Raw genomic sequence first — 20438 nt, forward strand, 5'->3', positions numbered from 1 at the left:
ACCGCGCCTGGTCTCATCTGTTCTTCTTAATGCTTTCTGAGTAATCCTACAGTGCAGTGAAGGTGGACAACCGGACAACCATTAATGTGGGGAAAAAAACACACACCCCAAAAAAAACAAAAACAAAAAGACACTGCAATATGCAATACAACTTCACAGCTAGCTCAGAACTAGTTCTCTGCAGGTCTCATAATTTATAATAATTCCTGCTTGGAAGCCAGAAGGCCCGTTCCTCTATTGTCACCATAGCCAAAAAAGCATCATCTTCAAGGTCTGATTCATCCTTACCTCCTCCAGGAAGCCTTCTCTGCCTGTTTCAGCCTATTTTTCTGTCCCCTTATTGTACTTCCTGCCAGTGCTTGCATCCCTGCTTTGACTCATATCCCTTCAGCCCTTCTCCCATATCCCTTGTGCCCTTCTCCTTTCCTTTCCTGAGCTTCCACCACACTCCAAATTGAGTACTCTAAAAGGTTTAGCCCTGCATGTGGTAGAGGTGCTTTGAAAGGGGTTTTTTAGGAGGCAGTCTAGGAGATGACCCATCCTGTGCATGTCTGCTCACCAAACCCTGTTTTCTAATTGCCTGCCCATCTGTATATCTCTCACTGAAACTGCACACCCCGAAAGCAAGAACTGTGACATATTTACCTTGGCAACCACAGCACTTAGCACTTGCAATAGAGTAAACACAATTGCACAGATGGATGGAAGGAAGGATGAATGAGCGGACAGATGGATGAATGAAGTACTACCACTTCATTGTGAGGCTTAACTGCACTGTCTGAATTGATTAGTGTCTCTACTACATTTCTCACGTGTATCTATTACATCTATGTAACTTGGAAAAGAATATTTCCTAGTCATCGCCTTTTCCCATCCATAAATTTTACCTGCCAGCTCACTGACTCACAGCCTGAAAGGAACTTGTTTATTACAGTTTTCTGTAACAAAAGACCAAATCTTAACGTCACATTACAAGATTAGAAAAGGTCTTATCATTCAGTGAACCCTTACTGGGTCCTGGGGGCTTTAAATACATTATCTCTTTATGTCAACTCCTCCTGTTTGTTAGTTGTAGAATCTCAGACTCAGAGTTTAAAGTAACTTGCTCCAAACCACACTCAGCAGTGGTTGAGATTCAAGCCTAGGTTCTTTCCCATGGAGGCTCATTTCTTCTCCTGTTCCAGTTTCTGTCCCTCAGGTAGAGACTACTGGGGTACTAACATTAAATACTTCAACACAAGGTCAGTCTAGAAGCTCCATGAGGACCCACACTCGACAGACCTGGACCTTAACAGTGTTCTGAGGATCCTGCACATGCTCCAGGGTTGCATCAACATCCAGAGCCACCACCAACCCGGAGGTAAACCGCAAAGGGTTGTCTGACTCGCCCGCTGGCTCGATGATGGTGGCTGAGGCTTTGTGGATCTGTAAGCAAGAAGAAAATACTGTGATTCTAAAGCCAGGTCATTCCTGGATAAGAAAACACAATCTTTTTTCTGTCTCCTTATCTAATGAGTGGGCACGTGGGAGCCACTCAGAGGAAGAGCCTAGCCCAGCTGTTCCATTGGTCAAAGAAGATCACCAAGGTAAAGATTTTTGTCCGTCTGGACAGATTTGGCCTATAAGGGCCAAATAGACCCTGACCTGCTCTGGAAGTGGGAGATGCAGGAAGGCACTCTGTCGCAGCATGGTCTGTAGAATTTTGACCACTTCTGCAGGTTTAGATGTCATGAGTCGGGGCATAAGGTCAAGGAGTTTGTCCACAAAGCTGTCCTGCAAGTGGGGCAAATCAGCGATGAAATACCTAGAGGAACAAACAGAAGCAACTGACTCATTCAACTGTGTACTCATTCACCACAGGTTGGGCCCCAGACACCTACCAAACCCTGAAGCAGGAAGAATGATGAAGTGAGAGGACCTTGCAGTTTATGACCAAGATAGACTGGTACCTATACAAACATGCCTCACTCATGATCATCAGAAAGGCCTCTGTTTACTGATAACCATTATGTGCCAGGAATACTCTTAAGTGTTTTACATGATCTTATTTAAGTCCCAGCAATCCTATGCATCATTAGAATTTTTATTTTCATATTATAGATTCATTAATTATTTTAACAAATACATTTTTAAGACCTACGAAGCGCCAAGCACTATTTCAGGTTCTGGAAACACAGTGAACAAAAGAGAACAAAATGATTGCTTCAATGGAGCTTGCATTCAAGTGGCAGAAACACTGAGACTCAGAGGGGATGATGCCACATTGAGGCTCAGAAAAGTTAAGTACGTCACTGCTGGCTCGGACTGATCCAATTTTGTGCCTTGTGCCAGGGGACAGTCAAAAAATATCTCACTGAGGAGGTGATATCTATGCAGGAACTCAAAGGATGAATTAAGAACAACAGATGAAGAACTTTGGGGATTCAGAGCTATCATCTTCCCAAAAAATCTTTTCATCCCAATGGTGCAAAAACAGACTCTCTACTTTAAAGAATCTAAAGCCAAAAGTAAGGCATGAACTTATTTCAGATTCAAAACTAGAATTTTTTTTTTTTTTCTTTTTGAGACGGAGTCTCGCACTGTTGCCCGGGCTGGTGTGCAATGGCATGATCTCGGCTCACTGGAACCTCCACCTCCCAGGTTCAAGCAATTCTTCTGCCTCAGCCTCCCGAGTAGCTGGGATTACAGGTGCCCACCACCATGCCCTGCTAATTTTTTGTATTTTTTAGTAGAGACGGGGTTTCACTATATTGGCCAGGCTGGTCTCGAACTCCTGACCTCATGATCCACCCACCTTGGCCTCCCAAAGTGCTGGGATTACAGGTGTGAGCCACCACACTCAGCCTCCAAACTAGGATCTTAAAAAGCCAAGCTAGATGGTACAATTTGCTAGAGAGCATTACCTGCTGGTGAAGGTAGTGTTGCAACTCAGCCCTATAAGAAGCTGTCATCATCCAAATGACAAGTACAGAGTCATAAAAACCTCAGGTTTGGTAAACTTCATGAGGGCAGAGACGATGAGTGGAAGAAATGAAACAGACTTCATCAGTGCTTTAAGATCCTATGTCTTCTCCCAGTATTATTCTGCCAGCATACCAAAAGTCTGGTCATTCCCTCGACTCCTATTTCTTCATCAAGCTTTCTATTCAACTACTGCATGTGCTTTAATGGATTCATTCCATATAAAATTCTGAAAAAATACATGTATTCTACAAAATAAAATTTACCTACAGAATTACAAAACAATTGTTTGTAGATTATAGAGAAATATGCAAGTGTAAGAATAGTGTGGGCCTGGTGCAGTGGTTTACACCTGTAATCCCAATACTTTGGGAGGCAGAGGCAGGAGGATCTCTTGAAACTAGGAGTTTGAGACCAGCCTGAGCAACACAGCAAGACCCCATCTCTAAAAAAATACATTAAAAATTATCTGGGCATGGTGGCACATGCCTGTAGTCCTAGCTACTCAGAAGTCTGAGGTGGGATGATAGCTTTAGCCCAGGAGTTCAAGGGTACAGTGAGCTGTGCCAGCCTGGGTGACAGAGTGAGACCCTGTCTCAAAAAATAATAATGAGGTCAGATGCGGTGGTGGCTCACACCTATAATCCCAGCACTTTGGGAGGCCAACGCAGGCAGATCACTTGAGGTCAGGAGTTAGAGACCAGCCTGGCCAACATGATGAAACCCCATCTCTGCTAAAATTATAAAAATTAGCCGGGTGTGGTGGCAGGTGCCTGTAGTCCCAATTACTTGGGAGGCTGAGGCAGAAGAATCACTTGAACCCAGGAGGCGTAGGCTGCAGTGAGCCAAGATTGCGTCACTGCACTCCAGCCTGGGCGACAGAGCAAGACTCTGTCTTAAATAAATAAGTAAATAAGAATGGTGTGAACGAACAGTGGTGAAAAAAACAGATGACTAATGATTTTTTTCAACAAACGTATTTACACGTTTTCTTCATATTTTTATGGCCTAGCTGAGTGCTAAATGCAAGTGATTCCTGGTAGGTTTAGTTTTGAAGCTCTAACTTCAAAGAAGTTTCTACAACATTAAGGAGAAAAAACCAAATTAGGGTTTTTTTCCTAATTTAAGGTTAACGACATGGCCACAGATGATAGCTTGGCTGCACTAGCTATACCAAGGAATGTGATTTGTGATTGTTCCTATTGCCTGCAAGTGCTATTCTCCGTGTAACCAACATTTAATAAGCCAGAAGAGTTATAAAATACTTACCTCTGAAAAAAGTCCACTTCTTGTAAAAATTTTTCGCACATCCCAAATAAGGGATCAAGTCTGTAGAAAAGAAATGTAAAAGGATTTGCTTGTGAAATCTGCAAACTGAGGAAGACCAAAAGTCCCAGAAACCTGAGCCTAAATTAAAGGAAAATTAGCATATTACACTGTAAAAATGATCTCTAAAAGTAACAGAAGACTCCTAATGGACCTGGTGGAAACACCTGTCAGGATCCCAAGACCTGATTAAACCACTGCAGTGCCCATTAAGCTCAAAGAATATTAAAAATCAAAGACTATCACAGGCTACACTTGGCACTAGACTCACTACGAATACAGGAGAGAAGCATAGCATGTGGGCAGTACAGTGTCAAGTTCCCCTTCTGCGGGAGTCCTGGCTTCATTAGCATCTCAGCTAGTATGGTCTCTATACCTACCTGATTTAGAGCTCATCTCCTTGCACATGAGCTGTCAGCATTGGGATGAAAGCTCCCAGATAGCTGTGTGGACTGCTAAAAGATCTATCCAGTTTCAAGAATCATTGCACTCAATGAAGCCTACAGCCATTGTATCTGCATCTTGAAACTACTTTATTTATATTTCCTTCTGGTCTACATGCAGTTTACTCAGAGATCATTGTTTCCATAGCGGTATAGCCTACTAATGTAGTTGACACCGTAAAGGCTCCAAGAAACATACCTAAAAAGTTGAGTAAATTCTTACGCAAGAGGGGAAAAGGTTTTGTTACTACTTTGCCCATGGACACAGATGGTGTTCCTTCCTCTCTACCTTGATTTATTTGGCCTCACAGTACTTGAGAACATTTCATTTCAGGAAAAAGTTACTGCATACCTAAATAATCCAGGCAACATGCTAGGTCCATATGACTTACTAAGTTTTGACCTTTGTATGTTTTCTTCCTATTTCTTGTATGTAATTTCTGCATGAAACTTCCCACTTGTTTTCTTTAATATTTTATTCATTGGAGGAATAAAGTTCCCACTGAGATAAAACAAGTACTCTTTCCTTATATAAAAATATGTAAGAGAATCATGTCAAGGTTTAGTCTTTTTATTAAAATATAGTCTCCTTGGCTGGGCGCGGTGGCTCAAGCCTGTAATCCCAGCACTTTGGGAGGCCGAGACGGGCGGATCAGGAGGTCAGGAGATCGAGACCATCCTGGCTAACCCGGTGAAACTCCGTCTCTACTAAAAAATAAAAACTAGCCGGGCGAGGTGGCGGGCGCCTGTAGTCTCAGCTACTCAGGAGGCTGAGGCAGGAGAATGGCGTAAACCCGGGAAGCGGAGCTTGCAGTGAGCTGAGATCCGGCCACTGCACTCCAGCCTGGGCGACAGAGTGAGACTCCATCTCAAAAAAAAAAAAAATTAAAATAAAATAAAATAGTCTCCATGAGTAGACTTTGTATCCTTCATCATACATTTCCTAGCACAGGCAGCATTCAATAAGTATTTGCTGAATGAACAAAAAATGGGGGCGAGGGTAGATGGCAAATGGAAACCTACTCTGGAAGCAACATTCATTCTAATTATTTTCCTGAAAAAAAAAAAAAAAAGTAGCACTTGAAAGTTTTTAAACTAATCTTCTACCAGAAATGGAAGTGAAATTTCATAGTGAGGTCACCCACCAAAGACCACAAGGAGTAAGAGGGCTAGAAGGGAGAATTCCAGCCAAGCAGGGGCACAAAGGAAAGCAATTTGGCCAAGCAGTGACATTTCCTTATTTATTTCCCTGATTATATAGAGAATCATCTTGGAGAGACTCCAGGCAGTAAAATACAAAAAGATTTGGGAACTCTCCCCAAACGTCAAAAAACACCAGGCATCCTCTTCAACATGCCATATATATGAAGTAGGCCTCTAATACTAAGAACTCCTACTTTTCCTTTGGTGTGAGGGAAGGAAAGCTATGAAAGTAAGGCTCACTCGGGGCTAACAATCATTAAAGAAGAATACAAATTACCAATTTAAACTAGTCTAGACTTTCATTGTAAGTATGCAAAGACAATGGAAAATGACTAGGTGTTGTAAACGACAATCAGGAGCTGTAAATGAGACCGAGCAGTTCTCAAAAACAGTTAAGGCAAGAAAGCACAGAAAACTTTTTTAAAAATTCTAATCAACAACCTCGGTGAGAGTTAACAGGGATTTAAAAGGATATTACACTGACAAAGCAAGAGAAACTGCTACAGAAACAGCAGATGAGAAGATGAGAAGCTATACAGCAGAAAAAAAAAAAAAAGGAAAAAAATAGTAGAGAAGCATGCTTGGAAATAAAACACATAATAATGAAATCAAAGTCAACAGTTCAGAACAGTGGGAATCGACAACAATGTAAACTGAAATGATAAACTAAAAAGAGCATATAAAAGAATTTACTGGCCAGGTGCGGTGGCTCACGCCTGTAATTCCAACACTTTGGGAGGCTGAGGTGGGCGGATCACCCGAGGTCAGAAGTTCAAGACCAGACTGACCAAACATGGAAAAACCCCGTCTCTACTAAAAATACAAAATTAGCCGGGTATGGTGGCGCATGCCTGTAATCCCAGCTACTTGGGAGGCTGAGGCAGGAGAATCGCTTGAACCTGGGAGGTGGAGGTTGCAGGGAGCTGAGATTGTGCCATTACACTCCAGCCAGGGCATCAAGAGCAAAACTCTTGTCTCAAAAAAAAAAAAAAAAAAAAAAAAAAGAATTTACTCAGAATATAGAATAGAAAAACAAAGAAATTGAAATTACAAAAGGAAAGGTATAGGAAAAACAGATCCAGAAAATCCAACGTTCAGTGTGACAGACTAAAGTGTATACAAGAAGTAAAGAAATAATGGAGGAAAAAGAAAATCCCTGAGCTAAAAACAGCTGATACTTCAAACTCCCACTGAAGATCAGCAAGAATATTGAAAGAAAACACATACCTAGACATATCCTGGTGAAATTAAAGAAAGAAAATTTTAAAGGTGTCAGCATGAAAAATAAGCTGTAGGGAAGAGAACCAGACTGACATAAGACATCCAACTGTAACATTAAATACTAAAAGGGAACGAACATAGCAGAGGCAGAGAGTCTCTATGAACCTATTCTGGTTTGGCAGGGGTTGCCCAATAAAATAAATAAATAAAGGCACCATAGCAATATGGAAATATTGGAAAAGAATTCCATTTATGTATGAGAGCAAAGGAATTTAAAAAGCGACGGAGAACAGTGGTGGCAAAGCTGGAGCTAAACTTATAAAGATTATAAGTGGTGGCTCACGTCTGTAATCCTAGCACTTTGGGAGGCCGAGGTGGGAGGATCCTTTGAGTTCAGGAGTTCAAGACTGGCCTGGGCAACACAGTGAAACCATGTTTCTATTATTTTTAAAAATAAAAAATACTTTATAAAAAAATTAAAAATAACAATAAACAAGGATATAGAAAGATTATGTACTTACAACTTTAAAAGATTATATTTATAAACATAAAAATTAATACAAGCTACATTATAAAAACATAATCAGCTGAAACAAACTTCCAAGTTATTATTTTTTTATTATTTTATTATTATTATTATTATTTTGAGACGGAGTCTCGCTCTGTTGCCCAGGCTGGAGTGCAGTGGCGCAATCTCAGCTCACTGCAAGCTCCACCTCCTGGTTTCAAGCCATTCTCCTGCCTTAGCCTCCCGAGTAGCTGGGATTACAGGTGCCCACCACCACACCCAGCTAATTTTTTTTGTATTTTAGTAGAGACGGGGTTTCACCATGTTAGCCAGGATGGTCTCAATCTCCTGACCTCATGATCCGCCCACCTCAGCCTCCAAAAGTGCTGGGATTATAGGCGTGAGCCACCACACCCGGCCATATTTTTATTATTTTTAAGAGATAGGGTCTTGTTCTGTTGCCCAAGTTGGAGTATAATGGCATGAATATGGCTCATTGCAGCCTGGAACTCCTGGGCTCAAGGGATCCTCCCAACTCAGCCTCCCAAGTAAATAGGACCACAGGATGCACACTACCCATGTCCAGCTAATTTTTCATTTTCATTTTTTAGAGACAGGGTCTCACTATGTTGCTTAAGCTGGGGTCAAACTCCTGGCTGGGCTCAAGCAATCCTCCTGCTTTGGCCTCCTAAAGTCTGGGATTACAGGCATGAGCCAGTGCATCTAGCCCAAATTGTTATTATTATTTAGACCTTAACTGGCCTAAATTATTATTATTATTTTTTGAGATGGCGTCTCTATCGCCCAGGCTGGAGTGCAGTGCCATGATCTTGGCTCACTGCAACCTCCGCCTCCTGGGTTCAAGCAATTTTCTGCCTCAGCCTCCCGAGTAGCTGGGATTACAGGCGCCCACCACCACGCCTGGCTAATTTTGTGTATTTTTAGTAGAGATGGGGTTTCACCATCTTGGCCAGGCTGGTCTTGAACTCCTGACCTCGTGATCCACCTGCCTCAGCCTCCCAAAGTGCTGGGATTACAGGCGTGAGCCACCACGCCCAGCTAACTGGCCCAAATTATTTAAGCAGTAAGAGACAAACAAAAGCATACTAAAATCTTCATCTTGATCTTAGATCATCTTGATCTCTTAGATCTCTTAGATCATCTTAATCTTAGAGAGGTGACCATAAATTCTGTTTAACTTTTTATGCTGATAAATGTAAGTTCAGTATGTTCATTAAAAATATAAGTAATAACAGTATTACTAAAACTAGTATTAGTTAACATGTATCAAGTATTTATAATGGACGTGACAGACACCATTTTAAAGACTTTGCCTGTAATAATCCAACCAGGGGCAGTGGCTCACACCTGTAATCCCAGCACTTTGTGAGGCCAAGACAGGTGGCTCACTTGAGGCCAGGAATTTGAGACCAGCATGGCCAACATGGTGAAACCCCATCTCTCCTAAAAATACAAAAAATTAGCTGGGCGTGGTGATGCATGCCTGTAGTCCCAGCTACTTGGGAGGCTGAGGCATGAGAGTTGCTTGGACCCGGGAGGCAGAGGTTGCAGTGAGTTCAGGTAGCACCACTGCACTCCAGCCTGGGTAATAGAGCAAGACTCTGTCTCATAAACAAATAAAATAAATAAATAAATACATGGTTTTGCATATAATAATTTAATAACCCTTACAATAACCCTGTGAGGAAGAGATAGGTACTACTATAATCTCAATTTAACTTATGAGAACAAACTGAGGCCAAGAAGTGTTAAGTAACTTGTCCAAGGGTTACTTAGTTTGCAAATGGTAAAGTCAAGATCTGAAGCCAAGCAGTGTGATACCACAGCCCTCTTAACCAGTATGTTCTACTGTCTCTCACTTGAAGAGTTTAGAATTAGGGTGCATAATTTTCAAACCCCTGGAGGAAAAAAGAAAACAATCCAGCAAAACTCAGAAAGAAAAAAACAGCAGGAATGCATACAAATGAAAAATATAGGCTGGGTGCGGTGGCTCACGCCTGTAATCCCAGCACTTTGGGAGGCCAAGGCAGGTGGATCACCTGAGCTTAGGAGTTCGAGACTAGTCTGGCTAACATGGTGAAACCCTGTCTCTACTAAAAATACAAAAATTAGCTGGGCATGGCGTTGCATGCCTGTAATCCCAGCTACTTGGGAGGCTGAGGCAGGAGAATCGCTTGAACCCGGGAGGAGGAGCTGAGATCGGACCACTGCACTCCAGCCTGGGTGACAGAGCGAGACTTTATCTAAAAGAAAAAAAAAAAAAAAGAAAAATATAAAATATTATAGCCTGAGTAAAGACCTAAAAACATTAGTATCTTTATATAATGACATGACAAGATAAGTATATTATAATGTTGGGTGAAAGGAATAGGAGGCAGAACAGCAAAGAATGGTATGATCCCCTTTATGATATTGTACACACCTTTATAATCTATGTTTATATGGTTTGGGAAAATCTGGAAGTATACACATGAAATACTGGCAGTTGTTTTAGAAGTGGTAGATTACCAGGGAACTTTCACTTACCCTGTAATATTTTAATTTTTGTAACAATTATACATAAACTAAAAAAAACTTTTTTAAAAAAAATGTATAGATGCCATCACAAGCACCTTTGTTTTTTCAGCTGTAACTGGCATATAGTAGGGATTAAACATTTGTTAAATGAATATATGATACCTTTTTTTTTTTAATGACGGAGTCTCGCTCTGTCGCCCAGGCTGGAGTGTAGTGGCGTGATTTCAGCTCACTGCAACCTCCGCCTCCCAGATTTAGAGATTCTCCTGCCTCAGCCTCCCGAGTAGCTGAGATTGCTGGTGTGTGCCACCACGCCCGGCTAATTTTATGTATTTTTAGTGGAGACAGGGTTTCACCATGTTAGCCAGGATGCTCTGGATGTCCTGACCTCGTGATCTGCCCACCTTGGCCTCCCAAAGTGCTGGGATTACAGGTGTGAGCCACTGCACCCAGTCATATATTAATATCTTTATGATTAAATGATTCTCTGACTTTATGAGGTCACTATCAAGATAAGTGAAAAAATAAAATATTTTATTTTTCAGGATGTCATTTCTGACCTAGTATATTTCTGTGTTTAAACATTCATATTTATATCTCTATGCCACTTTTCTTGTTGACACAGTGGCTTGACTGAGCGTCAAACCTGTCTGTGAGCTGGCAATGAGTCACCTAAGTATTTTTTGTATCAAATCTATGATGCCATTATTCTTAAGATGCACCTTTATTTTATGAAATAGTGAGAAACAAAAAACACTATGGGGACACCATCAAAATATCTGATTTCAGAGAAGTTACAATAATAAAAAATGTGTATCTTGGAATCAGTGAAATGTGGCAATTCCAGTTATCTGAAAGTCTTACAGCTATAATTACACTGAGCTCTTATTACGTATCAAGTACCATGCTAAGTATTTTTACATGTATTATCTCATTTATTCTTCACAGAAATGCCATGAGATAGATGCTATCTTCATTTTCATTTTGTACAGGGGAACAAGGTACAGAAAGGCTCATCACCAAACAACTAGTAAGTAGATAAAGCAAGATTTGAACGAAGTAGTCTGACTTCCCAGTACATCCTCTTAATTTATCCTTTCTGCTTGACAAAAAGCTTATTAGTCCCTTCAGAACAGAAAAATGGTCCCTGACAATAAATTCTTAAGGAAATCTATCAAGTAGGAGGATACAGAATGTCCTTATTGCCAGATAAAGTCCTGTGTTGTGCTATATGTAATGGAGAGTCACCAGAGGGTTTTTAGCAAGGGAGAGACACAACTGGATTTCCAAGGGTCTAATGTGACCCAACAACAGAATCTGTAATATCTGAAAAAAAAGAATAGATCACACATTCCTTAGCTCGTCTTTCCTAAATCTCATTTTACTTATCATTAACTTTCGTGTGATGTCTGAATGCATTTGAAGTATCTTTGAAAGGAACATGCCACATATTTTGGCCAACCCCACATCTTACCCTCGTGTAGTTCGTGCTGTTACTATAAGCTGCAAAGCTTTGGCCTGCAGTCTCATGTGATGTATAATCACCACCTGCTTATTCTCCACACCACTGTACATAAACTCCATTTTGTAAGTCTCTTCCATAATCTATAAAGAAAAGATAATTAACAATCAATAAAAATATCAGTCTTACTTGAGAGCAGCATAGAATTCTACTGTTAAATGACCTTAGGTAAAACTCTGAACTGAGATTTTACATCCCTATGCTTTTAAGTGTTGAAAGAAATTAGTATAGTATGCCTTGTGAAAAGAGAATAAATTATTTTGCCCATTTAAAAAGAAGACTGACCTGGTAATAAAATCATCTTAGTTGATGATGTGAAGATAAGAAAGCTTAATCACTAAGCAAACTGCAAAGCACTGAAAGCACCGCTTGTTACCCTAAACGAAGCCCACTCTGCTGTGGGAACAAATTAATATGTATTATGTATGGAAACTCAATCCCCAGGAAGTCCTCAAGAATTCAGCATCAAGAACTATTAACCAGATGTTAGTTATCCTGACAGACTGTTCTATGGGCCTGGTCTGAGGGAGTTTGGGACAGAAATAAGTGCAAGAAAACATTGTCTATGACCCCAGATCAAGTCCACGATCTTGCTCGGTTCTATCCAAATAAGCTACTTTCATCAAAATGATGCTTCTCTTTCCCTTCTGTGCTTGCCTCCCAGTGAACACTCTGGGGTAACAGAAATGACTCCAGATTCTCTTACAATTGGCAGTAAGACAAGTTAAATTACATGAGTGTCTCGATCCCTTTCTGTAAACAGGGAAGAAACAGTACCAATATCATGAAGTTTCAGGTATCAAATCGAGCATGCAACGTGTTTATCACAGTATCTGGTAAACAGCAATGGTAATTCCTTTCCTCTTTTCCTTCCAAATTATTGCTCCCACCCTTCCAATATGGCTCAATTATTGGGTTCTAGTCATTAAATTCTACTCCTCTACAATAAGCCACATACCAGGTCTGAGAGAGAGAGTCTGGATCAGACAAGAGTTCAGCACTGTAGCAGAAAATAGGTTCTGAGTATCAGAGGATCTGGTCTCAAGTCCTGACTGTATTACCTATAGCTCTATGAATTTAACCTTGCTGAGCCTTAACTGCCTCATCTCTAAAATAGACTTAATACTTATTCCTATCTAATGGGATTATTATGAGGGTTAATTAAGCTAATAGACTTGAAATCATTTAGTGAACTGTAATGTAACAATAACAGTCACCATCATTAGTTTCCTGCTGGGTCATTTACAGACTTCCTATCTGGAAGACTTGACCTGCAAGAGATCACCAAGTCTCAATACTTAGGTACAAAGGGGAACTGCTCAAAGCTAAAAAGAAATAAACTAGAGGCAAATAAAATTAAAGCCTACTTAATGAACTACCCAGATATGTAAGGACCTTTTAACGTTGAAGAGATAGTACAGGCTAAAGATATAAACAACCTTAATTGAGTTGGGCTACATTTTCAGATGAAAGATTCACGATAGTAAAGACAGGGTTTCACCATGTTGGCCAGGCTAGTCTCAAACTCCTAACCTTAAGTGATGTGCCCGTCTCAGCCTCCCAAAGTGCTGGGATTACAGGCGTGAGCCACTGCGCCTGGCCCAACTGCCACATTTTATAGAAGAGAAAAAATCCAGGGAATTTAAGTAACTTGCTCAATATCACTCAGCAAATCAGAGGAAGACCTGGGACTAGGACCCAGGTCCCCTGAGTCCAAAGCGAGTGCTGTGTTCCCTAGTTACGCTCCTTCTCATATCACTAACTTCTGTCCTAGCCTAAAATTAGGGAGGCCACACCAGAGGTAGAGAGCTATAGGAAGGCCTCTGGCTCTGCCTTGGACTGGACAATTCCTGGCCAGAGATCTATTTGAAGGGAAGGTCTGAATAAGCTTACCTGTTTCGCTGCTGCTGAGGCCAAATCACTCTGCTTCAAATACAAAGGGGCAGCTACATTCCACAACTTTTCCTGCAAGGCCTACACAGACAAATCAGGAGGGAACAGAATACAGAGGTCACAAAGACTGGCATATCATTTGGGATTTACATTTTTGTTTCCCTTTGAAAGTCTACCACGAACAGGACTTCTCAATCTTATTCTTTTAATCCAATAAGCTGTATTTATTATGGAGAAAGATGAGACCAATGGTTTGGGCTAAACCATTTGATCCAATTCCTGGCCCGAAGGCTCTGTGTCCCAGATCAGTGCTTCTGGAAGCAGAGGACAGGAACCATGAAAGCTTCACCAGAATGCGCAGGGCAGCCAGCTTCCGGGCTCTAGGCACTCCTTGTTCCCAGAGCCACTGGACTAACCTAAGCCACCTAGATACTTCTTCCTTGACTGTGGTTTTTTCTTTTCCCCTATGCTCATTATGTGATGAATGACACTTGCCCCCAACCACTTTACCAACATATTCAACCAGAAATCTAGCAGCTTTCCTAGATTTCTCTCTCTTTCAATCTTTCTACATTCAAAACCATCACTAAGAGCCACGATTTTACTTTCCATCTCTCTCCTCACCTATCCATCCACATGACCTCATATCTTGCACAAACTTCTGTGACAGCCTCTTATTTTCTCAGTCCTTTCGAATTACAGATGTAATCAAATGACATTACAGAAAACCTAGACTGACACTGTCCAATAGAAATATAACATGAGCTATATATATGTAATTTTAAATATTCTTATAGCCACAGTTTTTAAATTACAAAGATGTAAGTTAATTTTGAAGATACAAAGACTAAGTTAATTTTTTTAAAAAGTTTATTTAACCCAGTCTCCAAGATATTAACATTTCACCACACAGTATTTTTTAAATTATTGATTAGATAGTTTACATTTTCTTTTCATACTAAGTCTAAGAAATTCAGTGTGTATTTTGCACTTAATAACACATCTCAGTTTGGACTAACAACTTTTCAACTGCTCAAGAGTCCCATGGATCTGGTGGCTATCAGATTAAACAGCAGTAGGTCTAAACTATAGATAAACTATAGGAATTTCTGGAATATTTACTTGTAATCATTTCTTGTATGCATGTTTTTTGATAGTTGTAGTCAGAAAGCAGAATTAAGTTTAGGGATTAGATCATAATCCCAAAACATGCAATCCCAAATGTTGAAATCCTGACATCCAAATTCTGGGGAAGTGATTAGTGTGTTTTGGGTTGTATGCAGGATAGCTGCATCATGTTAGCTGTATCATGTTAGGCACAACTATTGCCTTGTTATCGTCTTTATTTGGAAATTAAGTGTGGCTTAAGGAGATGCATATGAGTGCCAAGCTGACAAGGGGTGGACATGTGGACCTAATTTTAGGTATCAACTTGACTAGATTAAGGAATATCAGAAACCTGGTAAAACATTATTTTGTTTTACACATTGAGGGTGTGTCTATGAGAGTGTTTCCAGAAGAGATTAGTGTATAAATCTGAGTGTACTAGGCGGAGACTACCTGCCCTCAATGTTAGTGGGCACCATCCAATCAGCCAGTGGCCAGGAGAGAACAAATACTAAAGACAAAATGGGCTGGGAGCGGTGGCTCATGCCTGTAATCTTAGTACTTTGGAAGGCCGAGGCGGGTGAATGACCTGATGTCAGGAGTTACAGACCAGCCTGACCAACATGGCAAAACGCTGTCTCTACTAAAAATACAAAAATTAGCCAGGCGTGGTGGTGCACACCTGTAATCCCAGCTACTTGGGAGGCTGAGACAGGAGAATTGCTTGAACCCAAGAGGCAGAGGTTACAGCAGTGAGCCGAGACCACACCACTGTATTCAGCCTGGGTGACAGGGTGAGACTCTGTCTCAAAAAAAAAAAAAAAAAAAGACAAAATGGCAAAATGGACTCTCTGGGTTCTGCTGCTTGGATATCAGAAATCTGACTCCATGAAACTGCATTATCACAATACTGACTTTGTGTATAAGCGTTGAGTGTGTACATAAAATGTTGAAACTTCCTCAATAAATGAAGAGATATCCTTTTCGTACATCTGCATTTGTGAAAGATAAAATTTCTTGAGATCTCAGCTCTTTGGGTGACTGCATATGCAGTGGTGACCCAACACAGTTTCTATCAATCTTGTCAAAAGACTTGAGGTTGCTGGGCACAGTATTTCAGATGACCACAGTTAAAAACTGGGTATATGCAAGTAACAACCAAGTGATATGCATTTATACCTTTCCCTTTATGACCAATTTCTTTATAAATATGGCTCATCTACTCATAACTGTTATACTTACCCAACTGTCATTAGTACCCTGAGTGTTTATGCTTGCAAATTTGTTGTTATTGTCTATTTTATTATATTAAGTGGTATATAAAGTATTCTGTTGTGTTTTTATGTTTCTCAAATAAATTTCCCTTTAAAAAAATAAACAAATATCTTTAAATTTTTAAAATTATTTCTTCCATAATTGTATTCTGGGGATTTTGGGGATTTTGATCTTTTCCGGGCTGTGGTTTTTGGGATTTTAGTCTTTTGGAATTTAAACAGTTTAGGACTATGATGTTGTGGACTGTCTTTTGGGATTATGATTGGCTCCCCTTCTTTTGGGTACATAACATTACACCCTAAGTATTTTGTCGTGTTGTTGTGTAATTCTTCATAAAAATCATTACTGACTACAGAATATACTGCTAGGTAGCTGTATCACAATTTATTTAGCTTTTTTCCTGTTATTAAACACACTTGCCTTGGGTTCTGGCTCAGCCCCTTACCTACCCTGCACCCCTTGTCATTGAATAACCAACAATTATGTGTTCTTTTTAGGAGCAATCGCTTCCCTTTCCTCACCCATCTTTTGCTACTATAGAAAAGTAGATTCTTCTCCATGGCCTCCTTGAATTCCTGGGGTTTCACAGAGGCTTGGAAAAGCCGTTTAAACAACTTTGCAAAGGGGTATGAAGGAACTTCTTGGAGTGACGAAAATGTTCTATGACTTGCCTGTGGTGGTGATTACACAGATATATACATTGGAAAGAACATATCTAACCTAACAAGGACCATTTAAGTACCAAGTATACATACCCACCTTTACATGTATACGCACACCTGCACAACTGTATATATAACATTTAGCACAAGATCACACAGTAGAAAATAACTTTTGACTCCCTGATTTACTCTGACTTTAGTCAAATATCATTAATCACTTTGAAAACAAAGAATATTTTGAACTAGGGCCAAGATAAAAGTTTGTCAAGTGAGAAGGGCTCTCCTAAATTCTGGGCCAAAATTTATAGTAAAATTCTGCTACAGAAGCTGAAAGATACTGAACTCATTTAATTGTTTTTTAACTCAGCAAAACTAAATAGATTCTTGGGTACCAATTCTGTGTATAGCTGACTACTGAGTAAGAAATGCCAGCAAGTTGGTCCTTTTAAGAGCAATGAAATTAACCTTTTAACTTTGATGAAGTGCAATGAGTTTTTGTTTGTTTGTTTGTTTTCTTTAAAGACAGGATCTTGGTCTGTCATCCAGGCTGGAGTGCAATCTCACTGCAGCCTTGACCTCCTAGGCTCAAGCAGTCCTCCCAACTCCAGCCGAGTAGCTGGATATACAGGAATGCACCACCACACCCACCTATTTTTAAATTTTCTTGTAGAGATGAGGTGTCACTATGTTGCCCAGGCTGGTCTCTTGAGCTCAAGTGATCCTCCTGCCTTGGCCTCCCAAAGTGCTAAGATTACAGGTGTGAGTCACCACACCTCACCTTCAAATGAGCATTTTAAGAAAATAGTCTAAAACTTCATACAATTCCTTTGCTAATCAAATTATACAAAACATTTACAACCTTGGGATTCTAACTAAACTGATTATTCAATCTGCTCTAATTACATTATGATAAACGAATTCTCCCAAAATTTACAAATTCCTGTATGAGTTAATATTTTGCTAATTAGAGACAAATGTAATCACACTGCAGAGTACGTAATTTCTCCATTGTCAAGTGGTTGCACTAAGACCATAAGTTTTGCAACTTATGGCCTCACACACTGCTGGATCCACAAAGATGCATTTTTAGCATCACAATCATAAACGGAATGGATGCAAACCAACCTTGATGAGAAGTAGTTGACAGCGAAGATAGGTGGCAGAGAAATCAGCTACTCCTGCCAATTCAGACTGAAGTTCTCCAAGTCTCTGCAGATCCCTATAGTGAATAAAACCCCAAGGCAAACACAGGATAATGTCACCAACATAAAGATCATGTCAAAAGCATTTTACCATTTTATACCTAGTAAACTGGTCATACATTTTTAAATGACAACACTGAATGCTGGAGTGTTTATAATAAAATTGGTTCACTCACACTATGATAGTAAGTTTAAGCTGATGTACCCCTTTTGGAAAGCAAAACCGTACTGTTATAAACGCACATATATGGTAAAATATTTTGATTCATAGTTTTACACTGAAAAGTAATACTAAGAGAAATATTCAACAGAAATGAAACACTTTATGGGCCATAATATTCATTGTTATGTGGACTATTATAGTAAAAACTCAGTAACTACTTATTCAACGGTGAAAGAAACATTGAATAAATTACGATGCATCCAATCAAGTAAATTTTTTATTATTATTATACTTTAAGTCCTGGGGTACATATGCAGAACATGCAGGTTTGTTACATAGGTATATACGTGCCATGATGGTTTGCTGCACCCATGTTTTTTTTTTTGGGGGGGGGGGGTGGGTGGAGTCTCGCTTTGTTGCCCAGGCTGGAGTAGAGTGGCGTGATCTTGGCTCACTGCAACCTCTGCCTCCTGGGTTCAAGCAATTCTCCTGCCTCAGCCTCCTGAGTAGCTGGGGATTACAGGCGCACACCACCATGCCCAGCTAATTTTTGTATTTTTAGTAGAGACATTGCTTCACCATGTTGGCCAGGCTGGTCTCCAACTCCTGACCTCGTGATCTGCCTGCCTCAGTCTCTCAAAGTGTTGGGATTACAGGCGTAAGCCACCGCCCCCAGCCCAAATAAATATTTTATAGCCATTAAAATACGAAATGGTTAATAAGGTGTATGATCTCAACTATGTACAAACTGTAAAGAGGAGAAAAATACATTGAGTTGGTTTCCTGGATAGTGGTAATAGGGTACTCTTTAGTACCTTCTCCCAACTATGCTTTATTTTCCGAGTTTTTAAGACAATGAACAAGTATTTTTTTGTATTAAAAAAAAACATTATTTTTTAAAAAGGTATTATGGTAGACACTGTTGGTTGCCTGTCTAGTTAACCATTCTCCACTTCTTTATTACTAACTGAACTCTGATTTTGTTCAAGGGAACATGTCCCCAAGCCCTATTCCAAGTAGTATCTGATTGAACTAAGCCAATTAGTGCATATTATCCATCTGGATATGTGACCTGTGTTGACCTTATCAGTTCAGATGAAAGTACTTATATTCCATGCTTACAACAAATTGGTGTGTCTATCTGTCTCTCGCTGGACTGGGCAAGGATGCTTATAGCCCTGATTGCCATTGGCGGCATACTGTAACTCTAAGTGGGGAAAACCTTAAGATAAAGCCAATGCTGAAGACAAGAAAAGTCCAAAGAGAAATAGAGAAACTGGGTCCTCAATGATATAAACAAGCCACTTAATCATACCATATCTCCAATTTCTGGACATCTGGAAAAACATCTTAGTCATTCAACTGCTATAACAAAATATCATAGACTGGGTGGGTTATAAACAACCAAAATTTATTTCTCACAGTTGTATAGGCTGGGAAGTCCAATATCAAGGCACCTACAGATTTGGTTTCTAGTGAGGGCTCATTTCCTCATAGGTTGCACCTTCTACATGTATCTTCATATGGTGGAAGTCACAAATGAGCTCCCTTAGGCCTCTTTTAAAGGTCATTAATCTCATTCATGAAGGTTCTAGTCTCATGACCTAATCACCTCCCAAAGACCTTACTTCCTCATAACATCACCTTGTAGGTTAGGACTTCAGTATATGAGTTTGGGGGAGACATAAACTTTCAGATCACAGGAGGAAATAAATAGCCATTATAAGCTAGCTTGTGAAAAGCATCCTAACTGGATATAAGTATAGACACAATGATTGTAACCATATGAAAACATATCTGCCTACAGTAAGAAATTAGAAAGTGTCATACACAAATAAAATAGTTGTGCTAGAATTATTGGTGATTTAAAACATTTACTTTTTGAATAGGTAACACATACTTAAGGTATAGAATTCAAAGGATATACAATTAAATTAAATTAAATTAGTCCCCCTTCCTATGCCTGTACCCTGTAGCCCTGCCACCTTATACACCTTCCCAGAGGCAACTACTATTACCAGTTTCTTTTGAATTTTGAGATATGCCATGCATTTACAAAAAGTATTGGTTTTCTTTGCTTTCTTCTTTTTTAGGGGAGGAATGTGTGTATGTGTTTGTGTATTACCTAACCATCTCAGCATTCATAGAAAGCCGCCTCATTACTTTTTAATAGCAACATTAAATTCTGAATAGAAATGGAAACTGTGGGAAACCTTAAGGTTTCAGTCACTTGGGAAGCTGTCTGTTTCAGAGCTGGCATAACACATCAGGTTTCACAGTAGCCTGGAAAAAACCGTCCACTGGACTATGCCACTTCCTCTCATCTCATGCTCGGCAGGTAACGTTATGATAGTTAAAGATGCCTCCTAGGGACTTTGACATCAAGAAGGAGATGCCTACAAAGGGGCACAGAG

At 40.0% G+C, this 20438-nt stretch overlaps 2 protein-coding genes across 20 annotated transcripts in view; one reads left to right on the plus strand and one right to left on the minus strand.

Moving 5' to 3' along the window:
- The window catches only part of AAMDC (adipogenesis associated Mth938 domain containing), a 69183-nt gene extending 67880 nt beyond the window's left edge, over nt 1-1303 (plus strand). Inside the window, exon 6 of the mRNA XM_065528772.2 lies at nt 1185-1303. Within this exon, the coding sequence (XP_065384844.1) occupies nt 1185-1303 (119 nt within the window). The remainder of the gene's footprint in view (nt 1-1184) is intronic.
- Nucleotides 1-20438, minus strand: part of INTS4 (integrator complex subunit 4) — a 111044-nt gene that overhangs the window by 8595 nt on the left and 82011 nt on the right. For all 19 annotated transcript variants that reach the window (XM_074014861.1, XM_074014858.1, XM_074014869.1 and 16 more), the window contains 6 exons: nt 17785-17878; nt 13616-13696; nt 11675-11805; nt 4231-4290; nt 1645-1804; nt 1282-1425 (listed from right to left, as the gene is read on the minus strand). In XM_074014861.1, the coding sequence (XP_073870962.1) occupies nt 1282-1425; nt 1645-1804; nt 4231-4290; nt 11675-11805; nt 13616-13696; nt 17785-17878 (670 nt within the window). The remainder of the gene's footprint in view (nt 1-1281; nt 1426-1644; nt 1805-4230; nt 4291-11674; nt 11806-13615; nt 13697-17784; nt 17879-20438) is intronic.

Source organism: Macaca fascicularis, chromosome 14 (assembly GCF_037993035.2).
Source record: "Macaca fascicularis isolate 582-1 chromosome 14, T2T-MFA8v1.1".
Classification (NCBI taxonomy): Eukaryota; Metazoa; Chordata; class Mammalia; order Primates; family Cercopithecidae; genus Macaca; species Macaca fascicularis.